Source organism: Saccoglossus kowalevskii, chromosome 16 (genome assembly GCF_978046115.1).
Source record: "Saccoglossus kowalevskii chromosome 16, keSacKowa6.1, whole genome shotgun sequence".
Lineage (NCBI taxonomy): Eukaryota > Metazoa > Hemichordata > Enteropneusta > Harrimaniidae > Saccoglossus > Saccoglossus kowalevskii.
In genome coordinates, this window is record NC_140656.1 from 13,342,975 (window position 1) to 13,362,339 (window position 19,365).

General features: G+C 35.4%; 1 protein-coding gene across 1 annotated transcript in view; it reads right to left on the reverse strand.

The window, feature by feature from the left end:
• Window positions 1–2,158: 2,158 nt before the first annotated feature.
• Window positions 2,159–19,365, reverse strand: part of LOC100372793 (neuronal acetylcholine receptor subunit alpha-2-like) — a 31,854-nt gene continuing 14,647 nt past the window's right edge. The window contains exons 3-6 of the mRNA XM_085490876.1: window positions 12,482–12,526; window positions 6,644–6,753; window positions 3,631–4,579; window positions 2,159–2,686 (exon numbers count right to left, since the gene is read on the reverse strand). Of these exons, the coding sequence (XP_085347002.1) occupies window positions 2,534–2,686; window positions 3,631–4,579; window positions 6,644–6,753; window positions 12,482–12,526 (1,257 nt within the window). The 3' untranslated portion in view covers window positions 2,159–2,533. The remainder of the gene's footprint in view (window positions 2,687–3,630; window positions 4,580–6,643; window positions 6,754–12,481; window positions 12,527–19,365) is intronic.

Genomic DNA, 19,365 nt, shown 5'->3' on the forward strand with positions numbered 1-19,365 from the left:
ATAATCTGCCTAAAAAAGTGTTATCTGTGTATTTTTGTGTTAATTGCGATCACTCCAAGTAAATATAACTTTCAGTGCATGAACAAAATACTAAAATTAAAGCTATTATGTATATTATACGTGGTATATCGAATGTTGTGATTATGTTAAATAGTGTATCCATAATACATACTGATAACGTTTTTCCATTCAAGCTGACAGTTTTTTTCTAAACGTGGTAAAATAATACTATAATTTGAGTCCATATACAAAGAGGGTTTAATTAAACACTGTTCAGATGATTATACAAGATATATTGTCTCCATTCACTCTATGTATGAGCTGGTTTCGTTACATTCTTGTAATTTGTAATCATTCAAAAAACGTATACTCGGCTTTGAATTTCGCACTCTCTGACAATTTTATTCAAGTTATACTATATGTGATGTTGCACACCATGACATATATAGCATACTGTTTAATTTAACTTAGAGGTAGTCTCTTCTTGTGACAAAAACATAAATAATAAGACTCATGAATACATAGCTATATATGTTGTTTTTGATGTCCCAGATTCAACATGTGCATTAACATTTATAGTCGCTGCGGGCGGACTGCACGCCGATTCCAACTGCGTTTTTCGGCGTAGTGAGAGTTCTTTGGAAACGTCTGACTGCTGTGGCGAGTACGAATCACCGTTTTCCGCATGTTGTATTATATATATGTTAGTGTATTTGTACAAATATACGGAATTATTGTGTTAGTGGTGCTTTGATTGCAACAACAGTGCGTATCCTGTATACTTAGATTTCAAAACTACAAAAATAGGGAGTTGAAAGGCTCGTAATTATATACATTTCATCGTGAAGTTTCCCACAAAATCAGGTCTACTTATCAAATATAAAACAAAGGTATATATGTGACTATAAGAGGTAACAAGTTAGGTACCATACATGTCTCACATTCTTCTGTATAAAGCATCAATTCGACTATGGTAGGTTCCATAACAAAGCGATATTGTTTGCATCAACCAGTGGCTCATTCACAGAGTCGTTAAAAACATGGAGTTGCAATGATCTAAATGAATATAAATGTTGTAAATAGATTCAATTAACAAAACCACTTCGTCTTAGGTCACGTCGTGCCACAACGTCGGTTCGCACCACATATGTCACAGTTCACTGTGTACCACATATGCACTCATAGATAATATTTAAGCGATAATCATTTATTAAGTATTTTGCATATTTCGCACGTGATGATACATGTTATATCCTCGTCACGTTTGATTAACATTTTCAAAATAGGCAGTATGACGTCAAGTAAAACTGTTTCATTTGAATATGATTTCATTTCATCAAAAACCATTATTATACATCTGCCACCGTAACGTAATACGTTACAGCATATCGTAATTTTGTGGTGTTGTACAGGGTATTTTCATCCTACCATATTAGGAAATGCGAATTCCAAATATAGAATGATTACGCGCGTAAGTGTCCTCTAATAATAAAAACAAACATGGCTGCCATCTGTGTTCGACTGGACTCCACACAAAGAAGTTCGCTGATTCTGTTCTAAACCTTTTGGATTTCGGCATTCCCATGATGTATCCTTGGAAGGAAAAGATGTATAATAATAAGTTTAAGCTGCATGTCGGTCGATACTCCTGCTGTACTGTCTTCGTGCATACTTTGAGGTATTCTCGTAATAACCTCATATGCACTACAGAAATCAATGTCATAACTGGAGACTAGTACATGACGATTGCCAAAAACAAAATAATAACAGAAACACGGGTTAAAATTAGTTTCATACTTACAGAAAGCGAATAGGTAACTTAGCCATTGCAGGCAGTCGCTTTTAATTGTTACTCGTAATCAGTTGGACCGTACGAATTGATTCTGTGCTATGAAGTGACTTGGAATGAAGCGGTTTTGTTAATAGGTGACTTTAATTTTTAGCAATAAATTAGTCAACCCAAGGACAGTAGTTTATCTGTGTTTATTAAATAAACAGTACAGGCTAGATCCTAGCACTATGAATATATGAGGCGTGTCCATATGTATGGATATATACCAGGCAGATTCCTCCCTGACAACGGCAAGGCTTTCACTACTATCAATATTTGTAGACCCGTTGTAGTCATCACGTCAGTGACGATATACTTAAAGTTGTAACCTATTTCAGTTTCAAGTCTCGCATGATATCTAACAGCGTGTATACTGACTAAAAGTGATGCAACTACTGCCGGTTATTTTACACCTACTGCAGGCAGCCATCTTGGTTTGGGTTGTTCTAGGGTTGTTAATTATTTCCTCCAATAGCAATGAAGTATTTTCTTTCAGAAGACATATCGACCAAATACCAGTTGATTAAGCAGACTGTTTTCTGTTCATATGTAGTTATGATGACTACAATTGTGTCACTGATATTTGGCAGCAACTTCACTCGAGTTTATTTTTGTCAGTCAAGGTCATTGAAACTAAGATGAATTATCGTCAGACAAGTTGTGGGACAGTGTAGCAACGCTGTTTTACACAGTTTTCTTTCATCACGGCAGCCACTCCTCGTTTTCAACATCGATTTTTGCATTCAGCGGACCTGGTAGCATAATCGCACACGTACCTACGATAGAGCACGTTATGAATATGGTGAGAAAAAGACGATCCAGTACAACTGCCACGTACTGCCAATCTTCACGGGCCTAAAACAAATAAAAATATATTTTTATGTAATAATAAGTTGTAGCAAAAGTTCAGATATAAAATGAAAATTGAAATACTACTAGAAACGAAGAAATGCGTGTTTGAATTTTGGGTAAATAAACAAATTATGTTACACGCATTGTATACGTCACATTGGCCTCATATCCACCATGATACTGCGAGCAACCGTGACGTTTTAAGCAGGGAGAATGGCGTGTCGTGATTAGCTGATATAATCGTCTCATTAGCATGCATTAATATTCATTAACAATAAAAAAATCGTCGTTTTAGTCAAACTGAGGCAAAATGCATTTCAGTATCTAACATGATAGTTCATAAATTGACTGATTCTTTCGTTACTAGCTGTACAAATGTAAAAAGAAATCAAGTTTGATCAGTCGCCGCATGATTTCTCTTTAATGTGATCATAGCAAGTTACAAAGTTGATTCAAGGTGATAATGAAAGACGCACGTTCGTAATTTACTCTATTACTTTTTGCTGGAATTTGCTCGAAATGTTTTTATTATTATTTACTAGTGACAAGTAACGCGCGCGTGCATGTGCTGTCGGTAAAACATCTATAAACGCAAAAAAATCACGCGTAAAACGTTCTCCATTCAAGGAACTAATGGCGAAAAACAGATCGTTGATTGAATCGGTTTTCAATATACCGTATCCCAATTTTTTGTGTTTACATTTCATAATATAATCCAAGATATACTGTTTCATTATCCACTAGAAATTTTCTATACGAACGGAGCTATGTTTTATTTTCTCTTTACGTAGCTCGACGATGCGCCCGCGACTAATCCGTATCATAAAATAATTTCTCGTTTATCAAAGATATACCATTAAGCGATCTAACGCAAATATAACAGAAAATCTAAAAACCTTCATAATACTGTATTAAGCAATTATAAAAATGTGTTTGAAATTCCTTACCTGTAAGGTTTTCTCCTCATTTCGCATGTAATGTGTTATGTATCTAACTTCCTGTAAGAGGGCGTAGTCTCCACCTCCAGGCATTCGTGGCTTTGAGTTCGGTTTAGAATGTCGGACTCCATTGGACGTGCAGCGCACCTCAGACTCGGGTGCCTGTAAATTCATAAGCTTCATTTGCATATCCACGTCCATTGCCATCTCATGCAAGTGGTACGCCCTGCGTATCGTCTTAAAGTTGCACGGCTTTCTTTTGTAGCTCATATTTAACATTTTCGGTAGAAATTGCATGAACAATTTCTTCACCCATGGCCGCATCCTGTGCGTGCTGGCAGAGCGGTGGTGAAGATTCAGTACGGCGACGGTCACAACAATGGACGAGGACACTAATATCGTTGTAAACAGTAAGAATTTGCCGACTAGGGGAGTCGCTGACGACGTTGGGGGCATGATTTCCGCCATCAGTAGTTGAAACACAGTTAACGCGAGCAGCACGGATATACTAAGCGAGATCTTCTCGCCGCTGTCCGGGGGTAGGCAAAACACACACATTATCAGCATTGCCATGACGATGCAAGGAACGATTAAATTCACAACGTAAAAGAGAGACCTCCTGCGGAGAACCATCGTGTATACCACGTGATAATAGGTATCAGTACAACATGGATACTTCATAGAAACGTTCTTGCCAGGCGCGTTTATAATCTCCCATTCTTCGTTCTCCCAGAAATCCTCCTTCACGGCGTGCCCCTCCATGATTTCCAACCTTATTTGACTCCCGCTGTAAGCCCACGTTCCAAACTTCATTAGGCAACGTTGTACATCGAACGGAAAATACTCAATATCTATTGAGCATGGACTTTTGAAAATAGCAGGCGGTACATGATATATTTTGCCAGTGTAGCTCAATATAGCTTTTGCGGCGAAATCGGCGCAATACGTTCCTTCGGCGCTACAAAAAAATGATGTTAAACGTGTCAGTATTACGTATAATGTGAATGGAAAAATCTTTTCGAAAATACCTGTTTTCGTTATATAAAATATTTCGCAATGTTCTTGTCGTAATAACATTTATAGATATAATACTTATTGACTATAGAGAAATTACAGCGAAAATACAGACATCTACAATAGCGTTGTACATTTCGAATACATTGAAATACATATATTGGTGATACACCTATATACGTATAAGACTTATTGGAGCGCCAACAAGTGGACGTCTCAACCAGTGCCTATTGTTTTTATTTTTATTAGGTCCAATTAATAGCCGGGAAATCTTCTAGTAACGCCTTCAAGGCAGATAACTTGTCCCGAGTGTTTCCATTTACCTGCCACCACAAACGGGTGATACTGAGGTCGTAAGTATACATTTTCTTACGTAAGACCAGACCCGCGGGGTTTAATCATGGAGAACTTTCAAAAAACATTCCTCTGGTAGTGAAGCGAGACAAACGTTCCGGATGTAATTGAAAAAGGTCTGGTAATAGAACATGTGCGCCATTCCATGTATATCGATCCTGCCGTGGACAATGCGAAGACAATCATCGAAATTGGGTTCTAGATATCAATTCGTTTGCAAATAGAAATAGTTCTTAACTGTTTCAATATATCAATGATTCATGTGAACAGCTATAAAAATTAACGTCATGTTGCTATTAAGAATATCAATTCGCTGAACAGTCCCCGTATGCCGGTATATTTTCACCGAGGTGATGTCGTTTATTCGGGTGCAATTTGAATATATATTTTTGCTATCACATTCGTGTGCTTCAAGCCTCATTGTCACTGACTGTGTAATTGAATCTTCATCTCACATTGCGTAAACAACCTGGTTCCTGAAAATAAGGCAACGTGCACGTCTAACGGGCTTTTTATGCCTCTTTGTCGGCACACGTATCCTTGCATTCTTATTTCGCCTGTCAAATGCAATTTGAAGGTACGACGTTTTTGAGCAATTGGCAGTGGCGGCACGAATATAGGGAACAGCAGATTTTGCTTCGAGTAATTTCCTTTGAACATGGTTTATCTTTGGGGTTTGAAGGTTGAAGTTTCTGTTTATTTATGTAACTTGGGGAGGAGGGGGGTCTTAGCAAACCACGTTAAAAAGAATTTATCGTCGACCAAACTTGGTACTGATAGAAATAGTGTTCGTTTGGACAGCCTTGTTTTTACCTACGATAATCTCCAAGACGTAAAGGTCGCGTACTAATATGTTTCGTAATTAACCGTGGAGATATACTTATAATATTATGAATTAGCATTACAGAAAACATTGAATAAACAAAGAAACTACCCCCATAGAACACGGTTAGTTCGGATTCACGTATCACGTGTCATTGTGGGATTTGACTCAGGGGGTATAAAGTCCGTATTTGAAATTGGCAACGTGCGGGGCAGCCACATCTTTGTAACCTTTGCGCCGGCTCTCTATTGGTGTCTGGTCAGTTTGTGGCCATGTCACTGATTGGCTTATAACTATGACAGACCGCTAATCTGAATATGGTAAGTTTAAGAGAGTTGCCATAACATGTGACCGCCCCCATTCCTTGTGACGTTGTAATTAATGTATTATTAGTATTAGTAGTATTATTAGCAAAGTAATGCACAACGTTAACCTTCAATGGCGACCGCCGCATTGTGATTTCGACTTTATTTTTCATTTCCTGCTAACCAACATGTTTTCGTTCAATTTAACCGTAATCCTTATTCAAAGTTTCATGCACAATTCCGCCTTCGATAAAATAAAACTACTGATCACCATGCTGTTGACTCTAGTTTAGCTAAGATTATGTGCTAAAAAATTAAATTAATTCCAATATATATATATATATATATATATATATATATATATATATATATATATATATATATATATATATATATATATATATATATATATATATATATATATATATATATATATATATATATATATATATATATATATATATATATATAGACAAATAAAATCTGATGTGAAATGTTTAGTATTGGTATATTGCTCAGTACATACTAGTTATAGAGAACAGTGTCGGGTCGCCATATAGCGTCTTGTGGCACGGGTATTGTTGTAATCCCACTATAGTTTGCAGGGTTCCACTGTAGTCGGTAATCGTGCCATTCCTGTGGGAGATAAAAATGAAGAGATTAATAATAATTTGGTTGATTGAATAGTGTTGTATTAAAAATAAAAATAGCATGTAAACAAATTCTAATTCAAAGCAGATTGACGCGGGACTAATATTAATAATGCCAGACGGATGACGACCTAATAAACTCGTTCACTAATACTATGAGTGGAGATACGACAAACGTAAGTGATCGTAATCTGGACAGTTTCAATTTCGGTACCAAAAATAGAACATTATTCAAAATTGGCAAATACTGCGTACGTTTATTTACATAGGTCGCCACCGCGACCACCTCAGAGGTCAATTTTTAATTCTTGACACTGTTGATTTTATGCTCGTAATTTTAAAGCAGCTTCGACATTTATTTAGAAATCAACATCACTCGTTTAATTTCAATAATTAGAGTATGACGTCAGCGGAAAGTGAACGATTCGCATTCATGTATAAGCTGGTGTACACATCACTATTAGTAAACGGATTATTTTCATGACGTCAACACTACTAAAACGTTTTACTGTCTGGGTCAACCACAGGCGGTTCCAAGGATATACAACTGTACATTTTCTGGTGTTAAATGACCGACTTATTTTTTTTAATTCATGCATATTCGATAGCACGGTATAGAATAGGTACATCCGGGGTATTTTAGCTGGAGTAAAACGTGTAATGTCACGTGACCATTAATGTACATGATTAATTGAATGAGAGATATGTGGTACAAATATTGCATGCCGATTATGAGCGTCTGTGAACCACGACAAGAACACGTGCCTTTCGAATGTCCGACAAACTTCCCCTGGTCATGATGTAGTCGTGACATGCTGAAAGGTACGCCCTCAACAAACAGTTCCGATGATTGACGACAAATGTTAAAGGTCAAACGAAGGATAGCAGTTTATTCATAAGTCGTCGCACTCTAATACACAGTACAATGCTTGTTTGGTTATAGGATTCTGTAACCAACCTACAATTATATGTTTGATCTTTCAACAAGTCTCAGTCCAATCTGATTAAAATCTGATGTAGTGTACGGGCTTTAATTATTTTGGCTATAAACTTATTTTAATTTTATTTGTTATTACTTTTGTTATTAATGCCCTTTTATTTTATTATTTTACTTTGATTTTGATTTTGTGATTTTTTTTAAATTTTAATTTATTTTAGAATGAGAGCGAAGTTGTGAGTTAAGTACAAATATGCAATTTGGCTAGTAACGGTTAGCCTGCTAAGAGGTCGTGACAAACCGACAGTTGAAAGCATCCACAAACATGGAAAGCGTAAAATTAACCCTCCCCCCAAATAATGACAGTTTTTCACATCTTTTTTTTCCTGTATGTCTTGAAACCCTTCAGGTAAGCTCCTATACAAGTTAAAACTAAATGAACTACTTTAGCAGTCTCTGCGAATGCTCTACGAGGTTTCTGCAAAGAGTCGAGACTTGTGACGTCATGCATTTTAGTCACATTGATAAGCTTAGGGTAGTCGAATTAACAGATCAATTGGATTCTCCATCGGAATAAGTATTTCAACAATTAAAGCGAACATGTCCATCAAGATACTATGTAGAGAATTTAGTGCCTACTTGAAAGTAGTGAACCGTCAACTAACAATCTGTAAATCGGATTTTGGGATTTCAAATTACATAAGTTTTCTGGGTGCAATTAGAATTATTTAAAATTATAGTAAATTAGAATTTTTCTGGCTTGTTTTGGCCCACCATTTTACTTATCGCCGCCTATGTTTGAAAACAGCTCCCGTAAGCTCGTCCCTCCCTCCATTAGTCGATTTTGTCTGTAATGTCCATGAAGGATACGGATTGAAAGTAAGTATATTGATGTCTCAAGAAACTTAAACAGTCTCTCAAATTGTATGTTGACCTGATTGGGCTCACATTTTTTCCCGAACAGATTGGAACTAAACTTGACAAGAGATTTAAGTGAAGGTTGCAATCACTACAGGGTATTTTCACGTTTATGTGAACACTTCATTCTGAATCACTTCACGAGTGAATTAAATCAACCTTGAACTAAAGTCTGAAGCGATGCTTATTGCTTTTTTTAAATAAAAGAAAAAACTCTAAGATGGCACCAGTAAGTGTTTCTGGTCTGGGCAGTTCTAATTTGCCGTGATGTAATACGTTCATGGACCAAATATAACATTACTACAAGGGCGAATATAACCTTCAGTTGCACAAATAATTCGATTTCGATTTCAATAATTCAATGCTTTGTAGAAGCCACCTCGAACGTCATTCATACCACACATAGACAAACTCTAATAGCCTACACGGTAATCGATAATTCAGTATAATTCACAGATATAATTATACAACCTATGTACGCGTTGTAACCAAGACTTACGATCTTGTCAAACATTTTGAATACCTCCGAAAACTTTCTACGTCATCAATATGGATATATATATATGCATATAAGCTAACTACTGATGCGTGTAATCGAGTATTTAATTATTTATTTCAACCACGATGTATTTGGTGTGTTCATAATAAAAACGAGATGGGCAGTATAGTAGTGACATTAAAGTAATCGTTGTCTAGTCTGTTTCACGTTTTTGAGATAAAACTTACTGAAAGAGGACACTATAATTTTGTCTGTAAACGTACTTCTACATATACCGTTTTCCCTGAACTTGTTTGTTTAGTGAAACGCACTGTATTACATTATTAAAACTAGTAAAACTACTACTACACACACACCGCGACCCGTCTTCTCAGTGGAGATGCATCTTTGCTCTTTGTTTTGAATTTAAAAGCGTGAAGCGGGAGTTTTATGTTGTAACCGACTTTTAACAGGACTGCAATGTCAAAGGTGAGTATATCTTTTGGTTTTTTTGTCGATAATACGTTTATTTAACTATCGACCTTGCAACTGGTGTTTTTGTTTTTAGTATCAGTGTTGATTCTGTTAGTGAAATTGGCATAGGATAAACGTGACTAGAAGGGCAGAGGTCGTCGCGCGGCGCGTGTTTGAATTCCATGTAAACAAACAATGTATTTTACACGCGTTGTATTCGTCGCTATGAGTCCCATATTGAACAGGACGCGGCGTGACGACTGCCGCCATTTAAGTTAGTTCCATGCGACGAAGTTCACATCGGGTCATTAGACAGATTCACTGAGCAATTATCCGGAATTCTCAAGCGAGTTCATCCAAACGCCGGAAATGCATAATGCGTCAAATCGGTAAACTAAGCGCACCCTCTACCGACGAAAAATTACGTAGATGTGTGAAATCCTTGATGTATAAGTGAACAACATTGTGCGGATGTGTAGTCGTTCGTCTTTTAGAATATAGCCAACCCCTCGGAGACATTGTCTATGTTAATGATTAACTTCAGATAAGAAAAATATCGACGCTGAAAGTATGGAAGTGTATAACTGAAGATGATCAGTACAGTTTGATGAAGAAGGGTCGGTTCGAATCACACGCGCAGGAGTTCATGGGAATACGTTATATTGTCTATGTATTAACTAACATGCGTCAAACTATTAAAAACCGCCATGCTACGTGGCCCCTTTTTAAATGTAGTACCTAATACATTGTGTCATTATTTAGAGCTTCAAAAACAGTTGAACTTCCCCTGTTTTTTCCTTTCCCTTGTTTAACCTTATTTCAGTTACCGACACATTACATGACATTTTTTGCAACTAGCTGTCGGATACAAACAATAATTAGGACCGAAATTTAACCACATTTGAGAGATTACGCGTTCTAAATCAAAAGAATGCGATAACGACCGAATGTTTGAACACTCGCGCGTCTTGGTGATGTCAGTAGCTCGAAACAATTGCACGTAATATTTAGACCTATAAAGTATATGATAAAACCTTTATGAATCGTAAACCTGTATGAATTGTTATCGGACGAGCCGCAAGAATCGTATCCAGCCCATAAAGATAAATCTGTTCACAAAGTATCAGCAATATGTAAATTCAAGTGTCATTAGATTACATTGTTGCTATAGAAACACGGTGCATTCACAGAATAAACAAACAAATGGGGCAATGGCTTTCTTGTTGATAATCTTTCACGTAGATCCAAGGGAATTGTGTTAATTAATTTTAACTGTTTCCGTATTCCATTTGTCTTTTTTATTTTAATTATGTCCAGTTTGCATATTTTATAATATTTGTTTATTTGTTAGCAAGACAGGCACATGCATAAATAGGAATCGCCAAAAAATAATGAACAATGCTGCGGGTATGAAAATAAAATAAATATTAATATTATATCAAACATATACATACTATGAAATATATATCAAGATAAACCATAAACTATTTAATAATTTATTTGTTTGTTCATTTTTTTTTATTTATTTTACTTGAAGCAAGTACAGAAATCTAGAAAAGTGTGTATAATATACAAAATAAACAAAATTATTATTTAATATTACGTGATTTCAAAAGTATGGGAAGTTAAAGTAGAAAAGGTAAACTAGACTCGGACTTATAAACCAGCTTAGCTGTGATGTAACGCGGTTTAAAGAATCAGCAGTTCTAAACATTCCAACATTCAATTCATTAAGGTTGGTAACACTGTGACATCCTAAATGTGGTAAATCGATGTTGTAAGTTTATGTGATGGTTCCCATTTCACATAAATGAAGATCCTATGGGTTAATGTGTCACATATTAACAACTGTTGATTTTTTTGTCATTGTTGTCACATAAATATATATATTTTCATGTATAACAGTTTTTTAATATGATATCATAGAATACTAATCAATAAGGCAAAACATTGAATTTCATAAGGGGAAACAGATATGCATTTTGTTCCACCGCTATACTGATTATGTTGTTCACCGAAGTGAAAGAAATTAAACACATTTCGCAGACTTCCAATAAAAAAATGTATTGTTCGCTAGATGTATCTGACAATACGAAACACGGGTCTGAAAGGAGTGTAATTTACAACTATTTCCGAACACCTTTCGAATCAAATACAATTACTGAAGTGTGAAATGCATGCTTATCGTGTTCATTGCTTACGGATTACAAACAAATAAAGACTATTAACTAGGGATCTGTTATCGGGTGCGCGGTGATAACACCCTGGAACTGATAAGAGGTTATCTTCTCATCACGTCACGCGTAATATCTATTTTTATTCACTACCAAATAGGAATCGGTTCAGTGATACCAGAAACTCATTACCGGAATACACATGGACTGACACGCACGTAATAATATCGATACGTTGTATAGCCGTCCTGACACGTGACTGCTATAGCAGCGGCTCATCAGGAAATACACTTAGTGAATATATTCGTTTTATATTCCATCGGGTAAATCATACTTTACTATAAATATGTGTATTTGATGATCCCATCTGCATCTAATTGAATTCACACCAATTGTAATACTTTGGTTTACGTTTTTGAAAGCGAGTTATTTTGTATAGAAGACAGACTGCATTTATAGCGATTGGTTTTCAGAATGTACCTTCCAAGTCACTAACGTATACTCGTCAATCGATGGGAGTTCCTCGATGTAAAAGTGATGTAACTGATGAGGCGCTGCTTAAATACATAAGGTTTCAGTTGCCATATCGCTTATAACAAGCTTTTTAAAATATATGTAACAGACATACGATTACCAAAATAGACAGACAAACATACAATCTATGTTACAATTCAAATGAAGCTCATTCAGCCTACAGATGTCTACAAATCAATTACATATTGCGTCTACTTACCTGCTTGATCCAAACACTCGTCGTCATTATTTGATTTCTTTCGTCCTGTGTTGAACAAGAATGTCGAGAATTAGTGATATTTACAACAATACCTTTATAACAATACAACAATACCTTATAGCAAAGACAATCGTATGTTCTATACAAAAATAAACAATTAACCAATGCACGCTTTTTTTATTTTTTTCTGCATCAACACTTGATTTTCACTGTTTATGGCTTTCTTAGAATAATAACATATGGTTGAATGAACAGCGTGTAGATAAAAGAAAAGAATATATCAATGTATAATATAGATAACGTTGTTAACCATGGATTCTAAGATAGGCACTTCGACCTCTTAACATATACAAAACAATCTACTATGTTTTCCCCGAATAATCAGCTATATAACACCGATGTTGTATTTACATAATTGAGAGCCGTAAAACAAGGCAGAATTGCTGTTTAACGAGCCATGTGATGTCCCTTTGCTCTATTACAACATATTAGTTAATCCAATAAACGGCTTGGCGAATTTATCTTGATTAACTTTTAATGTACATTGTAATTAAAATAACGTCCAGTTTGGTAATGTAAATGGCAATTTACCGGTCTCCGAGATAAACGGGTCAAGGTGAAACCTATGATTTATGCGTCTGTCCGTGAGTGTATCAGTCTGTGTGGCGGTTACTGTGCAAGTGTTCCTTAAATCATTTAGAGTGAATTATAATAGGTTTGCTAAATGTCACGGCCAAGATACATTAATACTCCTTAGTTGTATGCTTGTGTTTTGCGTAGTCCCCTTGTTCTAATTTATGCCGATGCGCGAGTACATTTGATCACTGAAGAAAACTAAAATCAGTAAGTATTGTCCATCTGGTTTGTAAACTTTACAAAGGACATTAAAATAAAAGCTGGCAAAATCAAAACGCCAGTACAGGGCAGCTTTTTCTTTAAATATGAAAAAAAAGCATTTTGCTACTTTTGGAATTTACTTATACCGTGTTGACTGGGGTAAAGAAATTTAACCTCACTATATATTTTATAACACTTACATCAAGTTTGTTTTTTCGCCACTGCCAATAACAGTCTCGTGGAAACTGTATGCTTGCATGCACATCAAACAGGTTTTTGTTATAAAGATTAATCTCACTCTTATAAAGATTAATCTTTCCCAGATCGGAAATAATTGTCATCCTGGCTGTAATTTATACTAGCCGAGATGATTAGGAAAACGTATATACAGCCTTGACTGTGTATACTCTATTTCAATTTACCCGATACCGTTAATTCTTTATAGATTTACTTGGTACGCACTCGTTTTCAGAATTATGCCGTTTTTTCACAATACAGTGGTTTTTTTTTTAATTGCTTAAATTTTACTTCGAAGTAAAAAATCGTAATATATCATTGTGTAATGATTTATAGACTCATGGGTAGATGTACATTTCAGAGATTGTGATCAATATTATATATTTTCTTCAAAAAGAAATATTAGACAACCGGTTAAATCTTTGATGTTATAGTTATAAATAAACGTGGGACAAGGCGTGGGCATAAGGTTAATTATGGAAATAGTTCATCTCAGTTCATCTATTGGCAATATAACTTCTCGCACACAAAGTTCACATCGTTTGCGAAGACTCAAAGACGTGTGTATGAAACATACGATAAATCAATCTTGTAAAACTGAATGAGTTAATATAGATATAGTAGCAATTGGTTTGATCGTCAATTTCAAATGCGCTTTTTGCAAATTGCATCTGCTATATCAAATCCAATCTCGTTTATTTTTTATGATGGTAATCATCACACGGGTATATGCGGTACAATGATTTATTAAAATATACTGTGTTAATATACTTGCTATCCAAACATTATATTCGCATAATAGTACATATAACATACAAAACACAAGTGAATTACATTTCATAAATTTCTGTATTAACCCATCCATCCGTTGCCTTGGATACGTTTTCTTATGACGTCACTGATAGAATACATAATGATGTGTAATATTTCAATGTATCTACACCATAATGAAATATTGGACTGTTATAGTGATGATTTTATTATAACAGTTTCGTCTTTTTGCCCCAATCTCACATTTTTAATATACAGTTTGAAATTACCATGGCACGTACAGTGGCGGCATTAATAACTCATTTGTTACCCAACCCCGATGACCTTCAACGAGAGGACATACGCATGCGCATTCTGATATTGCGGAATTTTTCCAATGATGATCGTCCACATGGTCGCATAAAGTATAAAGTACATATTCTGTGATAACTGATTGAAACATGAGAGCTGCTCGCTTTTCTATGAACAGTGAAATGTACATGACCCAATTACATGCAATAACATGCTTCATTCATACAAAGTTCAAACTTAGCAGACAATGTTCTCCGACATGAATATAGAATGTTATGTATATTGGATTTTTAGAACGCATGATTAGATTTACTGATAACATGGTCTGAGTGATAGCAGGGCAGGTAATCGAACATCGAGAAGACAGATGCTCAGAGAAATGTTGTCACTGAAAACCATATGTCAGATACATCTCTCTGTCAATACGATGAGTGTTTGAGTAATAGGAATACTGATTAAAAGCACGTTTTTGAAGAAAAATAAGTTATTTTAGCTTTGCATTTAACTTACAGAGTCTCGCGGGGACGCACACTTAAGACAACAGCGAAGTCTTCAGGTAAATTGACAAAACAAGACAATCCCAACACTGCCTTGGTATGATAAATCGACTTTGAAATGATAAACCGATGTATTCGTTTACAACGACACTGCCAAATATACTGCATTCGGGGGTGATTTAATTGAACGCATTTCTATATATAAACGTGTTCACTGGAACGTATGAGTTGGAATCACGTCAACTGGTGCGTATTAATAGTCTAATAAACTCACCAAGTGCATTTATATTTGTTATTAATTAGATTTGTGTAATACAAGTGCATGGACAAGTCATTGATCACTGCCAATATAATACGATATATTGAATATGTGTGTGAATCAGTGAAGCACGCAAGACTGATATTGCTATCTGGGCTCAAATAATAAAAACAAATCAGAAAAATAGGGAACACCATATTTGTCATACTAAGTTGTAAGTAACACTGAAATAGCGTCATAAAGTGGTCGCTGTCGCGTAAAAATGCAGTATGCATGTATGTGTTGGTTATTGCCAATAACGAAATAACTCTAGTACGTCCTGAACTTCAAAGTTGATTGGCGTAAACTCTCCGTCGTTAGCAATTAATTGACACATCGATTGTTGAGGTACTGACGGTCTAATTCATCATTACTTTGTGTTTCACTCGAAATAACACATAATATATATATATATTATTATACACCTGTCACCGTAACGCCATCAGTTACAGCGTGCCGTAATTTTGCGGTATTTTCATCCTACCATATATAAGGAAATGTGAATTCCAAATATGGAATGATTACGTGCATAAGCGTCCTCTAATAATAAAAACAAACATGGCTGCCACCGGAGTTTGACCGAATTCCATACAAAGAAGTTCGCTGATTCTGTTCTAAACTTTGCCAAATTTAGACAGTACGTCATCGCATCGACCTCCACTGCGCGTCGCTAGGTACTTTCGTTGTACTGTCTTCGTGCATACTTTGAGGTATCCTCGTAATAACCTCATAATATATGAACATAAATCTATAACATAACCATGTTCATGGCACAATAATGCTTCTATGGCTTCTCTGATCCGTTGATTGTTGACAGATTTCGTAGATTTGTAACAAGCAGAATCCCATCAGAAAAATGTATAAAATCAGCCAACTTCATATTCTGAGGGTGTACTTTAATTTAACATTTAATATATAATTGCGCATAATCGTCTTCGTCTGCTCCGTGTCTAACCGACCGTATGACATAAGAGATTACTATTACAGTGTTTAACACCATTACGGATGCAAACTACAAAGACGGCATGTCTACTTACATAAGACCTACAGCATTCCTAAAGGTGGCCGTTTTAAATTTTGGATTATATTATTAGATTATTCGTCACATTTTTGTGAGGTGATAAGAAGAATGGACTAGACATGTCTACAATGAAATCAAACATGGCCGCGTGTTTACCAGGGTCATATCAATTATGTCATATCGCAACATATAGGACTCTCTAACCCTTTGCAATTGTATTGGTCTTCACATATCTCCAAAAATCTAAAATAATTTTAATCTGACATTGATTCCACTAATTATGTGAAAGAAAGACTTTCACAAATACAAATTATCAAGATTGTTTTTCATGATGGTAAACACGGGTAATTCATTATTGGTCACTTTTTTTCAATTGAATATATTTCTTTTCCGGAGAATGATATTAGATTAGATAATTAGATTGAAATGGAAATGTCATTTCTGAGAATGTGATGAGTTGTCATTTCTGAGGTGGAGACCAATTACAACTGCTCAACAAGCCGAAACTTTTAAAATATATAAATCAGATTTATACAAACGTACAGGTATTATGTCATTTATCAGACGGGAATCTTGGCGGTCAATGAACGAAAGCAATATATTTTGTTCATTATTTTTCCCGAATATCACTCAATATTTTGTTCGGAAACGTTAATATTTATCAAACTATATTTGCATTAAATACTAATAATTATCCAGACCTTCAAATTATTATGACAATGGTCACGTGTTGTTCAAATTTGCTTCTCTTAGTATTGATCCCCGAAAAGAAGACCATGGTCGTTTGTTGACATGGGTATCATTAGCAGATTCGCCAAACATTATGTTACATGAATGTTAGTTTTAAAAACGTTATTGCCAAAATCACTCACACGTCAATGAACATTTTGCTGAGAAATGTTTGGCATAGCCATGTTAAAAAACACTTTTAAAAAGAAATTATGAATTTTTCGTGACAAGATAATGGAATATTTTAGTTAGCATATTAAGTATATAAATCAGAGGCGTTTGCCTCGGATGTTTTTTTTTAAATTGTTTTCAGAAGTACCTTCTCCGTTCTGCAGTCAATTTAACTTTCTGCAAAAAACAACAACAATTTTTATCTTTAATGTTCTATATTCGGCTTTTGCATTTCAATTAACCTTCAATAAATTAAAGGCACGAACTTATTATGCATCGTAATGACGAGAGCAAAAGCTCAACTAGCTTCCTGAATAAAAATAAAATGTAACAATACAACAATTTTTTCAAAGGGAAGACGCACCATGATGATGTGTTCACATTGTTAGCTAATAATAGTGTTACCATGAGATCAATTATATTTTCAGAATGCTATCGGATTTTCAGATATTATAATCAGATATATAATATAATTATAATTATAATTATAATTATAATATGTAAATGTAGAAATACGATCGCGTGATTTTCATCAAAATTGTACACATGACATAACTAGTAATTTGATATGAAATATTGCTAGTTATTATCATGTATATTTCTATGTATTGACAACTAAAATATCACCAAGGTAAATCAGCAATCCTTTATGCGGGAGTAGTCGTTCGTAAGCATAATAGTAATTGTATTAGCTGTCAAACGTACATCTACTGGACTCAATAATACTTACAGAATTTGACATCGCAAGGCGCCAGTTAGTCGCAGAAGGCGGCATTGAAAGGCTCTATAGTTGTTATTTATGTCAAATAAATAACAGACAACGTCAGATTCTCTTCATACTTATGTGTTTTCTATTTTACACTTTCTAAATATAAATTAGAAATATGGTCACCGCACCACGAAATTGTCGATTTGAGGACAATTTTTACTTTTTTTTATGGTTTATTTTTTCTTAGAATTATATACGAAGCAATCGGAAAGAAGATTGCTATTTATGGATATTCTCTTTGAGTTATTACTTAACCATCACTATACTAGACTAGACTATACTACACAAGCCTAGACTAGACTATACATGACTAGACCACACCACACCCTCACAATACTACACCACATTGCATCAACCTGCAATTCATTAACATCCCCCTAGTTCACAGGATGATGATGATATGTATTATTATGTAAGTCACTCCAGAGTGTAAATAACGCGGATTATCAAGTCTCAACATATTCTCTACGGGACGTATAACATGTAATGTCACAGTAAATACCGTGTCTTCACAAGGCCCATGACTTGGTTGAGCAAATGTACGATGCCGAATGTAATTGCATTTCTCAGTCGCTGTGGTTGTTTGGCCTACTGAAAGTTCAATATTTTAATGAATAATTCGTGGTAACATCGTGAGTCTATATAAATCTTATCAGTAATATTCGCATTATAATTGAACAATGCGATGAAAACGTAAATGCTGGCACTGCAAGATGCCATAAATATGAGCACGAACACAACGGAAGTGTATAACATCATTTGGTGATAGAATATTTGTTGGTAGACGCAAACGGCCGTCGACAGCTTGCTGAGAGTTTCGTGAGACTCGTTTAATGTTCATTGACATTAAATATTTCCCTTATCTATGCAACCATGGTAGTTGGAACGGTATTTCCTAAACGAAGTCTCGCGGCACTTTCTCTCTCGACGAGATGTCCTATGGCCATTTCGTCTTAGGTCTATTGGCGTGTAACAGACTCATATTTTAAACTGTTGAGGGTAGTGGTGATACAATCAGGATATTTATTCGTGGAGACATCAGATACAGTGATAATACAGTGAAGTGTAAACTTGGTTTCCAGGCGATGGCTTTACAGCCACGCCTAGAGACAGACCTCCCGTATAACCTCCGCTCCCGTATACCCTCCGCTATAACCTCAGCTCCCTCTTTCTCATCAGTCCCCCTATTTATAAGTGAAACCACGTGATATCGTGACGTCACTACGACGCCTAGCACAAGTCAACGTGGTTGGTTAGAACTTA